The sequence below is a fragment of the Mesoplodon bidens genome (genome assembly GCF_964165515.1).
Source record: "Mesoplodon bidens genome assembly, chromosome: 2".
Taxonomy (NCBI): domain Eukaryota; kingdom Metazoa; phylum Chordata; class Mammalia; order Artiodactyla; family Ziphiidae; genus Mesoplodon; species Mesoplodon bidens.
Window position 1 is genome coordinate 105,379,178 of NC_138177.1, and position 17,383 is coordinate 105,396,560.

A 17,383-nucleotide genomic window follows, 5' to 3' on the forward strand; every position below is an offset into this window, starting at 1 on the left:
GGGGATCCAATTTGGGGATCCAGTAGATGTTCGAGTGGCAGTAACATTTGGTCAGTCCAAAGCGTAAACCAGGATTTCTCAGTCATGGCGCTATTGACATTTAAGATAATTATTTGTTATGGGGGCTGTCCTGTGCACTGTAGGATGTTTATCAGCATCCCTGGCCTCTATTCACTAGATGCCAGTAGCTCCTCCCTCCCAGTTGTGACAATCAAAAATGTTTCCAGGCATTGCCAGATGTTCCCTGGGGGGCAGAATCACCCCTGGTTAAGAACCACTGGTGTAGAGGAAACTGTGAGATGCACGTCGGGCTTTTCAAACTGTGGATCATGCAGTACCCATTAAGGCTAGGCTTCTCAACTGTGGCTGAACATTGGAATCACCCAGGGAGGTTTTGTTTTTTTTTTTTTTTTCTCGGTATGCGGGCCTCTCACTGTTGTGGCCTCTCCCATTGCGGAGCACAGGGTCCGGACGCGCAGGCCCAGCAGCCATGGCCCACGGGCCCAGCCACTCTGCCACATGTGGGATCCTCCCGGACCGGGGCACGAACCCGTGTCCCCTGAATCGGCAGGCGGACTCTCAACCGCTGCGCCACCAGGGAAGCCCCCCAGGGAGCTTTAAAAAATCCTGATGCCTGGCTCCCACCCCCAAGTTCTAATCCGGGATATGGCCTGGGCCTCAGGATATTTAGAAACTCTTCAGGTGCTTCTAGTTTTCAGCCAAGAGGGCGACTACAGCATGAGTAGGTGATGGAATCAATTTGGTGAAGTGCTTCTTTGCTAGCATTTAAAAAGTGTATGTATATATAGTTCAAGAGAAAATATTAATGCCTAGTGTAATAGTTAGGGTAAGTACTATTTTGTTTGTGTGTGGAGGCTGAAAACACTGCTGGCAAGGGTAGAGCCCTAAGCAAAATCCCTGCCCTCAACCTGCTGTTAGTCTGGCTATAACCACTTCAGAAACTGCTTGCTTTTTGTTAATGATAGTTAATGTGAAAACATTTTTTATTGAGGTATAATTGACATATAGCATTATATTAGTTTCAGGTGTTCAACGTAGTCTTCAATATTTGTATATATTGTAAAACGATCACCACAATAAGTCTAGTTAACATCTGTCACCCTACGTACAGAATTTTTTTCTTGTGGTGAGAACTTTTAAGATCTATTGTCTTTAGCAACTTTCAAATATGCGATACAATGTTACTAACTATAGTCACTAAGCTGTACATTACATCCCCATGACTTATTTAGTTTATAAGTTGAAGTTTGTACCTTTTGACCCCTTCACCCATTTCACTCACCCCCTACCTCCCACCTCTGGCAACCACCAATCTGTTCACAGTATCTGTGAATTTGGTTTTTTGTTTTGTTTTTAGACTCCATATATAAATGAGATCATATGGCATTTGGCTTTGTCTGACTTACTTCACTTAGCATAATGCCCTTGAGGTCCATCCATGTTGTTGCAAATGGCAAGATTTTATTCTTTTTTATGGCTGAAAATATTCCATTGTGTATATATACCACATCTTTATTCATTCATCCACGGGCACTTAGGTTGTTTCCATATCTTGGCTGTTGTAAATAATGCTGCAGGGTGCATATATCTTTTCAAGTTAGTGTTTTCATTTTCTTCGGATAAATACTCAGAAGTGGAATTGCTGGATCGTATGGTGGTTCTGTTGTTAATGTGAAATTTAATACAAAACATTTAGAGTGCTGTGGCTTGGGAATTGTTGAGCCTTTTTGCTCACATTTTGAGGTTCCACCCTGACACTGATAAAATCAGTTATAAATGCTAGCCAATAAAGATGACATGCATATTTTCACCAGCAGCTAAATTTAATTATAGTACAGCAACAAGATGATAATTTTCCCCCTTTGTTTGTGTTAATTATATATACCATGATATGCTAGGTCAGCAGTGGTCTAAATACATCCAGCAAAAATGTGGGACTTGCATAAATCATCCCAAAAGTTTTATGAGGATCAGTCTAACAGCCTCTTGACTTCATTATCTATGGGAATTTGGGGGTCTTACAAAATAAACTGTAATACACATTCATCTCACTGCGAGGAAGTAGTATATAAAGTGGTAGAAGACAGGCCAGCTCTGGCCATTTTTTATCTCAGTGCTCAGGAGACATTAAACCAAAGGGACTCTTGCTGTGTTCCTGTGGTGGTGACTCTCATGGCAGAGGCTGCAACTGTGGAAGACTTGGACGTCAAGTTCAGGTGCTAGCAGGCCTTTGGGATCACTTGCACTGATCCAGAAGTCCATTACAAGCCCATGAAAACACTCACCAAGGCTTCCTGTTTAACTTGAAACTCATTACTTGAAAGGTTGGCCTTCAATTTAGGTATCTGGAAAATAGTGATAAGTCTCATGATTCCTCACAATGCACTCTCTCATCACAAAGTTCTTTAAAAATTCAAAAGGACATCCTGCATTGTTTGTAGTTTTTTTTTTTTTTTTGGTTTTTGTTTTTTTTGCAGTACACGGGCCTCTCACTGTTGTGACCTCTCCCGTTGCGGAGCACAGGCTCCGGACGCTCAGGCTCAGCGGCCGTGGCTCATGGGCCCAGCCTCTCCGTGGCATGTGGGATCTTCCAGGACCGGGGCACGAACCCGTGTCCCCTGCATTGGCAGGTGGACGCTCAACCACTGCGCCACCAGGGAAGCCCCTGTTTGTAGTTTTGTCTTTACCTGGAAGAAGGTAGGCTTGTGATTGTTTCTTGAATCAGCTGCTGAAAAAAGATGATGTGCCTATATAACAAAGGGAAGAGGTTGGATTGACAAATATCCATTAATTGTCTGATTAGTTCTTTCTCTAATTATGACTCAGCTCTGGGTGACTGCACCACATTAAATATGCAATTCTATTTCTTCTAGGTGTCTGAGGGTTCTGTGGTCCATTTTTCATCAGGAAACTTCTCCTTGTCAGCAGAAACAGAGGAAAGGAGCTTCCCGCATGGAAATGAGCATCTGTTAAACTGGGCCCGAAAGGAATATGGAGCAGTTACTTCATTCACTGAACTCAAGATAGCAAGAAACATTTATATTAAAGTGGGGGAAGGTAAATTTTATGTGGCATCAATTACTGACTGATTTATGACAGTCAGTTTTTTTCTTTTCTGAGACCAGGTGGTTAGGGCAGGGGATTATAGAATTACAGATTGTTGGAGCTGGCAGGGACCTGAGGCATCACTGGGGCCTACTCCCCACCACATCCCCTCCTTCCCTTTTTCCTTCTGAGGAAACAGACGTGGTAATGGGGGAGAAGTGGGGAGTAGCCTGGTTGAGAGAGGAGAAGGTTGTTGTGTAGAATTTAGAAGACACCCATGCACAGAAGTCAGAAGAAGTGAGTGGAGGCCGAGAAGCTGAGGTGTGGGAAAGGAGGGGATACCTGATGGAATGCAGGAAGAGTTAGCAGGATGGGTCAACAGTTAGAGCTTCCTCCCACTTATAATTCTGTAGACATTTGAAGCCAATGTCAGCTTTATGGCCTCGAGACATCAGTTAAGTTTTGGACAATAGCAGAGGAAAAGTGTTTGAAAATATTTTTAATACTAATGCCTGTTACAAGGACAAATTATTGAAGAAAGGAACTGTTTAGCCTTGATAAGAAATTGCCCATTTTAATTTCCTTGCCTTGCAGAGGGATATAAATATCTGGTGACTCAACTTTGAAAGCATATTATTTCTTAAATAACTTTTTTATCATTATTTTTAGTCGAGTATATTTGGAGCTCCCGAATAAGTTACTGGAAATAACAACTCTTGTGAATGGGTCCTTGTTACAGTCAGGTGATTGTGTGAAAATGGCATTTCAGATCCTCAGGGTCCATCTGCTTTCTTTTGAAACCTACAGCAATTGTCACCTCTTCCACAGGCAGCGTGGCAGCGCAAGTGAATTATTGAATGCTAGTTCTCAGCCCTTTTTTGGATCTGGGATGTTTGATATAGATGCAGGAAGAGGTAGACACTGAAGTTGAGTGTGTGCTCTGTGCAGAGGCCATATCAGGTGCCTTCACATGCACCCCACTTAACCCTGCCAGTAATCCTAGGAGAAAACCGTTATTTCCACCATTTTGCTGAGGGGATGGTGGAGGGTTAACCTAACTTGCTCTTATCCACATTACTAGCAAGTGACAAAACTAGAACTCAAACTCAGGTTTCCTGACCTTTGAGTCTAATGCTTATTTCCTGATGCTGCATTTTAAGTCTTAACCAAATAAGCATAACCTAAACGTGAAAGTAGGCTACCTGGATGGGAGGACTTGTTTAGTTGAGTAGAAGGAGGAAGAGTTTTAGATGAGAACTGGATTCAAAAAGTTGAAGTTTGTTACTAAACTCTCATGGTATTCAGGCAGCTAAGCATAGAGGTCAAGTCCTATTGGGACAAAACAAAAAGTCTCTTTTAATAAAGGTTCTAAGCCCTGACCAATCGTCTCTATTTCTGAAGCAGAATTCTGGTGCATATTGATTGAATATTGATTACCCCCCTGGAATTTGTTAGAATAAGGATATGTGTTATGGTAACATGTAGAATGTTGGGCTCCTTTCTCTTGACAGTGCATGAGCTTCTGTGTACAGGAGTGAGGGGTTCCATGACTTCCCCAAGGCTGCACACTGGATCAGGGAAGAACTTTAAGGACCTGGTGTCCCATCCAGTAAAAACTGTTTAACTCCTTGGCAACACCTTTGGAGCCCCTGAAACTTGACTCCAGCCACCAGTTGGGTATAAGTCACTGGCCCATACCATGGAGAGGAGCAGCTGGGAGAATGAGGGTCCTTGGTTAGGTTGGTGGACCACAGGCGATGTTGTCTATCACCATGGATTGGACTCTGCTGAACAAACCTCATCCACTGGTTTCCCAGAACCTCACCTGTCTCTACCCAACTGAGTCGGGAATCCTAGGCCATGAGCCTCCTCTTGTTCTTTCCCCAGTGGTTCTCAAAGTGTGGTCCCCACCCCAGCAGCATCCTTATCACCTGGGAACTTACAGAAATGCTGGTTCTTGGGCCCACCCCAGACCGACTGAATTGAAAACCCTGGGGTCCAGCCATCTGTGTTTTAGCAAGCACTCTAGGTGATTCTGTTGCTTGCTAATGTTTGAGAACTACTGCTCTAACCTATATGCTTAGAGTGGAAGAACTGAGGGCTTTCAGTTCTTATCCTATCTGGTCTCATTACCTGTGAGGCTTCAAGCAACACTCTGATTTACCTACCACCAGAGGCTCAGTTTCCATAGCAGCAACATGAGGTGTTTACATTACCTTCCAAGTTCTTAGAGTATACTATTCTAGCTCTCAAAGTAGTTTGTCAATCCTTTCCTAAAATACAAATAAGCATGTGACTTCCCCCCTCCCCCAAACTTGCCAGGTTTCTACCCGGGGATTCCCCTTTGTGGTTTCCTTTCTGCTTGGCAGTTGGTGTAAGTTTTGATGCCAGGCATGCGGAAGGTCATTTGGGGTGGGGGGGAACCACACACATGCATGCACGAACAACAAAAAGTGATCAGCTTATTCAGCTTAGTGACAATGGCAACTGGGACTTAAGCCCTTAACAACATCAACTTTTAAACAATTAAACCTTTCCTGGTGGCTTTGGAGGGTCACAATGTGGGTGAGTTTTTTGTTATTTGTCTCAAATCTCACACCATTGTTAATTCAGGAAACCTGTGCCATGTGCCTACTCTATATGTGCCAGATGCACCCCAGGCACACCTATGAACTGGGTATACGGGCCAGAGTCCCAGGAGGGTCCTAGTCTCTTGAGTTCCAGACTGACCTGTCCCTGGCCCATACATCCACCCTCTGATTCTTGATTAAGTTTCAGCCTTGCCACCCCAATATCGTCTTCTGTCCTGTGATCTGGGGGAGGCATCCGCAGGGCTGCAGCTGCAGGGTGTGCGTTCCTCATCTGCTCATCTGGCAAAACCCTCAGCAGATGTGGAGGGGAGGCTGCTCCAGCGGCCTGAGTCGGCAGAGCCCTGGCCTCTTCTCTCTGAGGGGGTCTTTAGGGAAGAATACAGAATGCAGAACCAACACTTTCTTGAAGCGAGCCTCCAAGCAGGGGCCTGGTGAACTCCTCTGGTCCCCTCTGTTCTAGGGGTGTCACTGGGGGTGCCATGGTGCACGGAGCCAGGATGCCACAATGTATGTTGTGAGCTTCAGTAGAGGGGAGGTTGCACAGTTGGGCAGGCAGGGGAGGGCACTGTCAACCCAATCTTGGGAACTCCCAGGCTGATTCCTCACTCCTAAGTGAGACTTGCATATGAATCTGAACCCTGGCATGCTGTCCATTAAATGAAAAAGGCAGAAGTCTGTTTCGTTAAAGTGCCAGGGCTCTGATTAATTACCCCTTCTGAAAAAATCTTGCTACACCTAGAACTTCCTTGACATTGGTCCCAGCTGTCACACTGCCAGCAGTTTCAAGTTCTGTTTAAACATTTAAACCACTAAATGGAAATCCCATCAGCCATGATGCTGTGTAAGCAGCATGTGCCGTTGGGGGAGTATCTTCAGACTGTTAGTAATTGCATCACTTTCCCTGGTGGAGGTGATGAACAGCCCTCAGCACAATGAGATAATGTTTATGAAAGCACCTTATAAATTGTAAAGTGCCATATAAACATTTGCTGTCTGTGTCAAGATTATGGGAAAGAGTAGAGGTCTGCCCTCAGTGTTTCCCTCAAACTGCTACCTTCAGCTTTTAGAGTATAAATTGCTTTGACGGATAAATATGAACGAATGATTAATTCCACACCGTGCGCCAGAGAATTAGTTAGGTTGCTGGTTCTTCTATTAATTGAAATAGCAAATATCCCAAGAGGAGCATATTTGGGAATAGGATAGGTCATTGGATTCAGTGTTGAGTATGCTGACTAAAATATCTATTGGATTTTTAGGTGGAAGGTGCTTGGTAGGCAGATGACAATGCAGGTCTGCAGCTCAGGAGTCATGATCTAGGTATAAGTTGAAGCCATGGGAGTGATTGAGATCATCTAGGAAGAAAATGAAATAAAAAGAGAGTTGAGGAAGGAACTGAGATTCTTAGTCTTGGTTTATATCAGGATTAACTATGGAGCTTTTCAAAAAGAAAGCTTCCAAGGTCCCACCTAGATCTTCTGAATCAGACTCTCTGGGGTGGGGTCCAAACAGGTGGATTCTGATATGCACCAAAGATTGAGGACCACTGGTGTTTAAAGGATGAGCAGACAAGGAACTAGTGAGAGGCTGAAAGATAGGTCAGAGGAAATGGGTGAGGACAAAGCAGAATCAAAGAGAACAGGAAAGGAGAGAATTTAGACCAAAAGAGGCCACTAAAGTTGGTCAGTAGGAGGCCACTGGTGACCATAGAGGAAACATTTCGGGACACAAGCTTGTGATTTCCTGTGTCCTGCACTTGCCCAGTGTCACTGTTATCTTCTCTCCTTTGAGTCTGGTTACCACGTAGTTCAATGTGTTTTTTTACTTTCAGATCAAGTGTTCCCTCCCACGTGCAACATAGGGAAGAATTTTCTCTCCCTCAATTACCTTGCCGGGTACCTTCAGCCCAAAGCTGCAGAAGGGTGTGTGATATCCAGCCAGCCCCGAGATAAGGAAGTACACATCATTGAGTTAATCACCCCCAACTCTAACCCCTACAGGTGAGTGTGAGTGTGAGTGTGTGTGTGTGTTGTGTGTGTTTTCTGAACTAAGAGATGAAAACAAAGATCTGATATGACTTGATATGATTCTGACTTGAGACAGGGAGAGGCTTAGCCCTCCCTCATGTGAGGGGGAGAAGCCACTGATGCTTTGGGTAAGATTCACAGAAGCTTTGAAGAAGGGAGTAAAGGTACCAGTGTCATATTTTATTTTCTGCATCTGTCTCTAGATCCCATATATCCCAGATGAGTTCTGAAGCCTAATTTAAACTTCTTGGTATAGTCGTCCATTGGTGTCTGTGGGAGGTTGGTTTCAGATCTCCCTTGGATACCAAAGTCCATAGATGCTCAAGTCCTTTATATAAAATGGCATAGTGTTTGCATATAACCTACGCACATTCTCCTGTATACTTTAAATCGTCTCTAGATTACTTATCATACCTAATACAATATATAAATAGTCGTAAATACAATGTAAATAGTTGCCTGCACGTGGCAAATTCAAGTTTTACTTTCTGGAACTTCCTGGAATTTTTTTTTCCCCAATATTTTCCATCCGTGGTTGGTTGAATCGTCAGATGTGGAATCTGCAGATACAGAGGGTGGACTGTACTAGTTATAGAACAGTCACTCTTACTCCATTATTATCTCCTTTGACTGAGGTTATCCCTGATAAGAAAATTACAAAATGTGCCTTGTTAACATAATTATTATTTTAACAATATTATGTGTTTTTTTAATATTATGTTTGTTAACAGATTTCTGTTTATAGTGTCCTCAGAGCACTTTTGCACTCATAACTGTTTAAAGCTGTGTGTGAATGTGTGTGTGTGTGTCAGAGGAGTGGCCCTTCATGGTGACACACCAAAGAGCCATTAGATACCACTTACCTCTCTCTCTCTCACCCCCAGCGTCCTGCCCCAGGACTGAAAATTTAACTCTATCAAGAATGATTATGGAATTTAAGAAAGAAAGAAAAGGGAGAAAGTAGGCCTTTCTCCCACTTTCACCTGCATTTCATGGGGACTAGTGAGTTAAAATGTAAATTTATATTATGGAAGGATTTCACAGTTAAAATTCTAATGAAACTTTGATTTCAAAAGTGATTAAACTACCAATCGGTTTTGGTAGGATTGGAAATGGAATTCTGTTCCATGTGAAGAATTTGTGGAAAATTAAAAGGGAATGGGAATAGAAGCAATCTGGCAAATGTGCTTAGATATTAAGCCTAAGGCTTCATTTGAGTACTGTATATCATCATTTTACGGTTTACAAGTGTGTAAAACCAAGATGGAAATAAAGACTTTCCCCTAAATCCAGAATGACAGAGATGTTATTGTTTGGTAAAAATTCTCTTTTATACTGGATTCTTAGAAGTTTGGATTGTGTTCATCAATTTTCCAGTAATCACTTGGTTGACCATCTGTTTTTTTATTTTAATAACTGTATATCCAGAAGTTTGGGAAAGTAAATGCAGATATGATTTTGTGACAAATGTTAATGGCTTAAGCACACCTTATATAAGTCAAGAAATTCTCTAGCCTTTTGCCTCTTATTTTATTCTGAAGCTTCCTCACTGCTTTACTGCCTCCCTCTTCCATCCACCCTGTCATCCCCCTCACCAAACTGCCGCCCACTACTGCTCTGAAGGATTTTGAGCATATAGCAGATTAGAATGTTACACATCAAAGGTGCTGGAGGTTGAAAAAGCAGCAGTTCTGCTTCAAAAGTAAACTCTCCGGGTTTGTTCACGTCCATTTCAAACAGTGGCTGCCGCATCACACAGGGAGATCACAGGGAGATCAGCTCTGTGCTTTGTGTCCACCTGGAGGGGTGGGATAGGGAGGGTGGGAGGAAGACGCAAGAGGGAGGAGATATGGGGATCTCTGTATACGTATAGCTGATTCACTTTGTTATACAGCAGAAACTAACACACCACTGTAAAGCAATTATACTCCAATGAAGATGTTAAAAACAAACAAACAAAAAAAGTGGCTGCATTAAGTAATCACCTTTTTTTTCTTTTTTCAACAAAGAGAAAAAGTTTAGTGGCTAATTATCCACAGGCATATTTTTCTATTGTTATGTAAAACCATTTTGTTATGTGTGCACTAACAGTCTGTTTTGCACATGTCATTTGCCTGGGATCGACTCCAGCTTTTTAATCAACTGGCCAGACGCTGGAAACATGAAGACTTGGAAGAGGGGAAGATAGTTGCAACTTTCTGGCATTTGGGTCCTAACTCTGCCTTTGTTTTCCATTCACAGTGCTTTCCAGGTGGATATCATAATTGACATAAGACCTTCTCGAAAGGATCCTGAGGTGGTCAAAGATCTCATCCTCATCTTGAAGTGCAAAAAGTCTGTCAACTGGGTGATCAAATCTTTTGATATTAAGGGAAACCTGAAAGTTATCGTAAGTTAGTTAAGCGTTTCTTTGTTTTGATGAATGGTGATAATTTAAGCTGTGTTTGTATGTGTTATTTTTGTGAAGTTTCTCTCTGTTATTTTTCACTTTATAAAATAGGCTGCTCCTTGGCATCTCCTGACAAGGGCGGGCGGGGTGGTAGTTAAAAACATGGTCTTTGGGGTCAGTACAGACCCAGATTTAAGTTCAGACTCTGCCATTTACAAACTCTGACCTTGGGCAAGTCCCTTAACCTCTCTGGACCCCAGTTGCCTCATTTGTGAAATTCCTGAAATGTATTAGCATGCTTTCCAGACCTAGTAAGTATAAAATAATGAACACAAGCCTTTCATGGCTGAGAGCCCTGTAGGGCCCTCAGTGTCATGGTCCTAAATATCAGCTCTCACTTCGGGGTTGGGTATTTAAGGAAGGTGTGGGAAATCAGCTGACTCCAGCCCATTTTTCTTTTTGAGATAAATACTTGGTATTGGCATGTCTTTTTGCTTGCTTCTAAGGGTGAAACACTGATAAAAGAATTATAGCCATGGAGAGGTTAGTGAGATGATGCTGGAAAAGCATCCCTCAGCCTGTTCCCTAAGCATTATATTTCATGAAGGAAATATACTTAAGAAGTTTAGCTGGGTGGCATGACAGGCAAACAGTAGCTAGTTTCCTGAAAAGATGAATGTTGAAATTTGGTAAAATAAATATTTTTCAAGTATTTAGGGAGATAACTATTTGACAGAATATTGGAGCAAATTATATTGAAAGTTAAAGAAGAATTGCCCCTCCTCATTTTTAAGAAGATAATTACCTCTTTAGCATCTCTTTTGTGGGCTCAAATTTTTGTGCATTGTCTTTTATAAAAACCGTGGCCAATTCCTCTTTCAGTACCTGCATTGAATCAACTGGAGTGGGTTTTACATTTTCACTATTTTGGGAGAGGGATGCCTTTGGCGTTGGTATTATTCATTCATGGCACCTTCTGTGTGATAATGCAGTGACAGAGCCAACGGTCCCCTGGGCAGTGTCATGTACAAGCATTTGCCAGGGGCAGCAGGCAAAGCCATGAGCACACACATCGTAATTTTAAAGTAATCATTTCTGGTTCCTGTGGTGGTTTTTTTTTTTTTTAACTTTGAGAGGATCCCAATGAGCCATCATGTGTAATGGTGATACATTAATTTCGTATTGAGCACAAAGCCCAGCAGTGATTTTCTGAAGTCAGAGCTGTTTTGATTGCCTTCCCTGGCGTGGCATGAGGGGTGTTGGTGACCAGGGGTGTCTGCAGCCTTTGCTGCCTGGCACACCAACCAAATGTTTTTAATTTCAGAATAACAAAAACAGGAAAGGGAATCATGCTTTGAAAGGCAAAAACATACGGTACATTTTAATTCCCTGCTGGAGTTCTTGTGTAAATGTTCTTTTGGCCCTGACCCTTCAATGGCTCTTTCTCTCCCTGAGTATGTGTGCCTGGTCCATGGCAGTCCTGGAGTTCACTTTGAACATCCCCACTTCTCATATGAATCAGAAAGGCTAGAAATGAGATTGCTCATCCCAGTGCAAGATCTGTTTATATTGCTCTCCTTGGCCGTACTCCTGTTCCAGGCCAATTTTGGACAATGCATGACAACATTGCTAAACAATTAGGTAATGTTTCATGATGTTCTTTTTTATTCTCCCAATCAGTTTCATGCTTTGTGATTTCTTAACTCCTGTCTCAGATGTGAATTCTGACTGTGCTGGGAGGAATAGTTACCTGCTAATAAAAGGGTGGAGTGGAAAGAATCCTGGCTTTGGGGCCAGAAAGGGCTGGATTCAAATCCCATTTCCAATTGCCATTACTCCCAGTTGATACTGGGCAATCTCATTAAATTCTGGGTCTGTTTCCTTTCCTGTGAAATGGGTACGATGATAATACTCACCTTGAGAGTTCTTGTGAGGTTTAGCAGAGTCCATTCATTCATTCAACAAATATTTGTTAAGTGTGTCCTGGGTATTTCATCTAAAGCACTCAGCATACTGCCTGCACATGGTGAGTTCTCAGCTACATGTACTACTTAACTTCTCTGAGCCTCAGGTTCCCCTTCTCTAGAAAGGAATAGTAATGCCTAGTCCTTATATTTTGGAGGAGAATTAAATAACACATGTAAAGCTCTTAGCACAGTGCCTGCCATAAAAAGGGGGGTTCATCTTCCTTCTATTAGCAACTCTTTAAAAGTTTGTCTGTAGGAGCAATTAAAGTGAAGACAAAGACAAATGTCTACTAAAAGAATTGTATGGAACTTGATGGGATAAATTTAAAGAAGAGCACGCAAACATAGAGAACGGATGTGTGGACACCAGGTGGGGGGTGGGGTGGGGTGAATTGGGAGATTGGGATTGACGTATGTGCGCTGCCATGTGTAAAACAGATGCTAGTGGGAACCTGCTGTACAGCACGGGGAGCTCATCTCGGTGCTCTGTGATGACCTAGATGGGTGGGATGGGGGGGGTGGGAGGGAGATCCAAGAGGGAGGGGATATATGTATACGTGTAGCTGATTCACTTCGTTGTACAGCAGAAGCTAACACAACATCGTAAAGCAACTATACCCCAATTAAAAAACCAAACCAAAACAAAACATAGGCGCACACGTGTGTGTATGTGTGTGTCAGGAATGGACCTGGGTAGAATGCACCCTCCAAAAGACAGGATGGTCCAAAGAGACACAAAGGGTTGTATGCTGGGGCCAGATGGGACTACTAGAAGTGTCTGCATTACATCGCCATGCCCAGCTCTGGCTTTTAATTCAGGGCCCTTATGGACCATGCATAATCACATTTTGGAAGAACCTCCAACACATAAAAGAATAGATGGAGATAACTTGTTAGAAATTTCCCGTTGTATTATTTCATATGGCCTCAGGGCTTCAAGTTTGGAAATAGTGAGTTTATTCTTAGAAAAGACATTTTTTAATCCCAGTGGGAATATGCACAACTCTTTGCCTAACCCTTCCCCCAGATGCCCCCTCCCGGACATCAGCAGTTCTGATGCAGGTGTGTTGGGTGGTGGGAGAGAGGGGAAGCCACTCAGACTCTATTTAGTTCATCGTCCTTTGTGAAGATACGAGTGGGAAATGGCGGTGGTATTTGAGACCTCCTTGAACACCCCCATAGGAAGTAGCTATACTGAGGCCTTGGAAAAGCCTGGGGACTCCCAGAAATACAGGATGAGGAATTCACTCATTGCCTGGAACCAACTTGCCTGCCATTGTCCCAAACCTTGCTGCTTTACAAATGCGTCGATAGATTTCTAGCCTTGTAAGTCATGAGGTGTAATCAGTATGAGTTGTACTGACAGCTCCTAGAGTTAATGTGGAAAGGTGTAAACAAGTCATTCCATATTGTTACAAAAAGGATAGGTGGCAGTTATGATGATAGTATTCTGGAAATACAGTATTTTCTCAGCTGTCCAACAACATGAAAGACTAGTGCAGATGAGGCCAAGCAGTATTGTTTAGGCCAGTGTTGCAACTCCAGCCAGTCAAAACAACAGGCTGCCTTGAAAGGCTGGAAGAAGCTGTGCTGAAGAAAATGCTATTGACTCAGTGAATAAGAAGTTCTAAGAACAAATTGGATCCTTCTTTACTTCATTTTAGTTTCCTTCTTTCCTCCCTCTCTCCCTCTCTCCCTTCGTTTCTTCTTTTCCTTTCCCTAAGGAATTTTCTCTGAAGGAGTTTTCTGTGAATCCCAGTAAGAATAGAATAATCCAAACCTGTGAAACTGAGTTTTTTTTTTTTTTTGCAAATGGCTACAGAACTTGGTTAAAGCTCTCTCTCTGGTCACTTGCATGCATCATTGTGACTGGCCAGTCTGGCAGTTTTTCCTCAGATAAGCACTTTGGGTAGTAGAAAAATATACTGGGTGAGATCCTTTAAGCTTTGAATTGAAAATGTGTGTCCTCAGCCAATATCTCACAACCAGAGAGGCCAAGAGAACTTAGAGGCTGTGAATCTTCTATGGTTTTACAGTGGGAAAGGATTAATATTTAGTCATGTTAGGGGCAAACAGAATGGGAAACAAATGGGGAATTTAGGAAAAATGCTGCATGTATGCAGAAGAAAATAATTGGGCATGGAAATTAAAGTGATTTTTATATGGCATGAGATGGCATAATCTGCTTGCTGGAAGGGCCTTCCAGCCCTGTTGGAGCAGTTGTTGAAAATGTGGTGACTTCCTTTTGGGGTGCCCCCTGCAGCATTCAGCTCCCTCACCATCTGAGAAGATCACTGCTGTAGGATCAGAAGGTGATGTGAAATTTACCTTCCATGTCCTTGTTACTCAGAGTCCTTTTATATCCTTTCCTGGAAAGATTTCTGTCATTCAGTTTTAAGTTTGTAACTGATTACTAAGTGAAAGTTAATTTTAACAGTTACTTGTACTACCGGATAAAAATATTGGTACTATATACATGGAATATTACTCAGCCATAAAAAGAAATGAAATTGAGTTATTTGTAATGAGATGATTGGACCTAGAGTCTGTCATACAGAGTGAAGTAAGTCAGAAAGAGAAAAACAAATACCGTATGCTAACACATATATATGGAATCTAAAAAAAAAAAAAAGGTTATGAAGAACCTAGGGACAGGACAGGAATAAAGACACAGATGTAAAGAATGGACTTGAGGACACGGGGTGGGGGGAAGGGTAAGCTGGGATGAAGTGAGAGAGTGGCAGGGACATATATACACTACCAAATGTAAAACAGATAGCTAGTGGGAAGCAGCCGCATAGCACAGGGAGATCAGCTTGGTGTTTTGTGACCACCTAGAGGGGTGGGATAGGGCAGGTGGGAGGGAGATGCAAGAGGGAGGAGATATGGGGATACATGTATATGTATAGCTGATTCACTTTGTTATAAAGCAGAAACTAACACACCATTGTGAAGCAATTATACTCCAATAAAGATGTTTAAAATATATATGTATATATATATTGGTACTTAGAGGGATGGTAAATTAATTAATTAATATTTTAAACCATAAAATCTAAGCATATTCTGTTAATAGAATTGGCAAATGTATACAGTTACAGGATTCCTAAATTGATCATAAATTATAAATGAAGTATGAACATTGACTGTTTCACTGTGTGGAATTCAGTAGTTTACAAAGGTGGGATAGTCTCCACAGTGAAGTAACTAAGTTGTGCCTTATTTCATTTAACTCTAGGGTATAGGATTTGGGGGAAGTATAACATGCACACCTGTATACTTTATATATAATTTTAAATAAAAATAAGGAAAAGTTTGGTATCATATTTGGTGTGTGTGTTAATAATTTAAACATTAACTCTGTAGTGACATACTAGGTACGCTTATGATAATTAGTTTATCAACCAATGACAAAAATGATTATGCCATTTGTATCAACATAAGCAACCCAAATGGTATAACCAGTCAGCCTGAGTTTCTTAATCTGCTGTTACAGATTTTCACATCAGTATTCTCAGCCCAAGGAAAGTAGGGATCAAAAGGGTAAATAGTTCTTTCATATACAATAGAGAATCTATTTGTTTCAGATATTAAGGCACTGTTTAATTTCATACACTCATGAGTGAAATTTTACTATTATCTTCAGGCTCCTAACAGTATTGGCTTTGGGAAAGAAAGTGAAAGATCCATGATAATGACCAAATCAATAAGAGATGACATTCCTTCAACCCAAGAGAGTCTGGTCAAGTGGGCTTTGGACAATGGCTGTAGTCCAGTAACATCATACACAGTGGCTCCTGTGGCTAATAGATTTCATCTTCGGCTTGAAAACAATGGTAAGTATGATTTTTTTTTTGTATAAAAAATATCCCCCAAATGAGTTTTCCAACGAGGAACTCTCACTTCAGCTTATATGGTGCTGTTTTTCTGTTGCAAATTTTAATGATTCATTCACTACTTTTCACTATAAAGCTTAAAGTTATATAGAATTGTGCTAGATTATTTTGGGGAAATTATCTTTAATATAGATTTTTTTGTAACAGAGTTGATTGCGTGTTGGAAAACTTATAGATCACTTTCACTGTGCTTATGTTAAGGATAAATTGTCCTGGGTTCTTTTCTCAGAGGTGCCTAATGATCACTTTTGGCTGAGATACAGAGGGGTTGGGCCTGCAGGAGACAAGTCTTAGTTCAGGCTGGATCTTATAGGAAAATAGTCATGAGTACTCGTGCTTTCTCATACTCATCCAGAGGGAATGCAGGAGTTATTATCCCACTTTGATGGAGGAGAAAGCAGAGGCTTACCAAGTTCTTAAGGTTCTTCAGAATCTGATCGATAGTAAGACTTGAAACCCAGGTTTTCTGATCCCCAGACCTCTTGCTCACCACACAGTACCACTACTGAGTGCAGTGCCGGTAGAATGAAGGTTAGGAGTACAGGTTCAAGTCCCAGCCCTGCCATTTGTTCACTGTTTGGAAGTTGCTTAACCTCTGAGCCTCAGATTCCTTCTCAGTCATATGAGGGAAACAATAGGCTCACCTCGAAGGGTGGTTGTGAAGGGTTTTTTTTAGTCAAAGTACAAATTAAAAACCTCCAAACCTCTGACTTCTTTTGGACCCATACAACTGTGCCATCCTTTTCAAAAAAATAGTATCGAAGGAGAGCCAACATCCACTGTCATCCTTATTCCCAACTCCCACTGAGATGATTGACCTCAAGCATACGTCAGTTGGCTTTGGATAGTGGATGTAGAGAATACTGGGAAAAATTTTTTTCTTTAAATTGTTGAAAATATGACAGAATGATGAGTATGGATTGTATGGAAATATGTCTCTCCCTTTGAAGGAATAACTGTGCGTAAGCAGCTTTTTCTTTCTTCCTTTGGGACTAGGTTCTAAAAGGCCAGGGTACCCAGATACGTGTTAGAATTTAGCACTCAAAAAGGAGGTAGCAAAATCATTTCAAAATACCAATACTGTTTCAAGAAATCTTTAGAGAAACTGTTCTAAAGAATCTCTAGATTCAAGGAAAGTATTTCATTGGCATTTGAATGGAATAATATTGTCCCACATAACTTATTCAACAGTAGATTTGTATAGCTTGAAGGGTCTTAGAAATCATCTAATCCAGTGGTTCTTAATCTTGGCTCCACATTGGAATCACATGGGGAGCTTTAAAACATAATGATTTAAAGAGAGTTCAGTTTTTAATTGGCCTGGGATGCAGGCATAGGGATTTTCTTTTTTAAGCTCCCACAGTGATTTTAATGTGCAGCCAAAGTTGAGAACCACTGATCTAATCCAACCTCTTAATTTTAAAAATTGGGAAACTGAGGCACAGAG

The 17,383-nt window shown here is 41.6% G+C and overlaps 1 protein-coding gene across 7 annotated transcripts in view; it reads left to right on the forward strand.

Annotated features, from left to right (window-relative positions):
* Window positions 1–17,383, forward strand: part of TGFBR3 (transforming growth factor beta receptor 3) — a 200,822-nt gene that overhangs the window by 144,909 nt on the left and 38,530 nt on the right. For all 7 annotated transcript variants that reach the window (XM_081226552.1, XM_081226551.1, XM_081226550.1 and 4 more), the window contains 4 exons: window positions 2,895–3,078; window positions 7,489–7,657; window positions 9,926–10,073; window positions 15,687–15,876. In XM_081226552.1, the coding sequence (XP_081082678.1) occupies window positions 2,895–3,078; window positions 7,489–7,657; window positions 9,926–10,073; window positions 15,687–15,876 (691 nt within the window). The remainder of the gene's footprint in view (window positions 1–2,894; window positions 3,079–7,488; window positions 7,658–9,925; window positions 10,074–15,686; window positions 15,877–17,383) is intronic.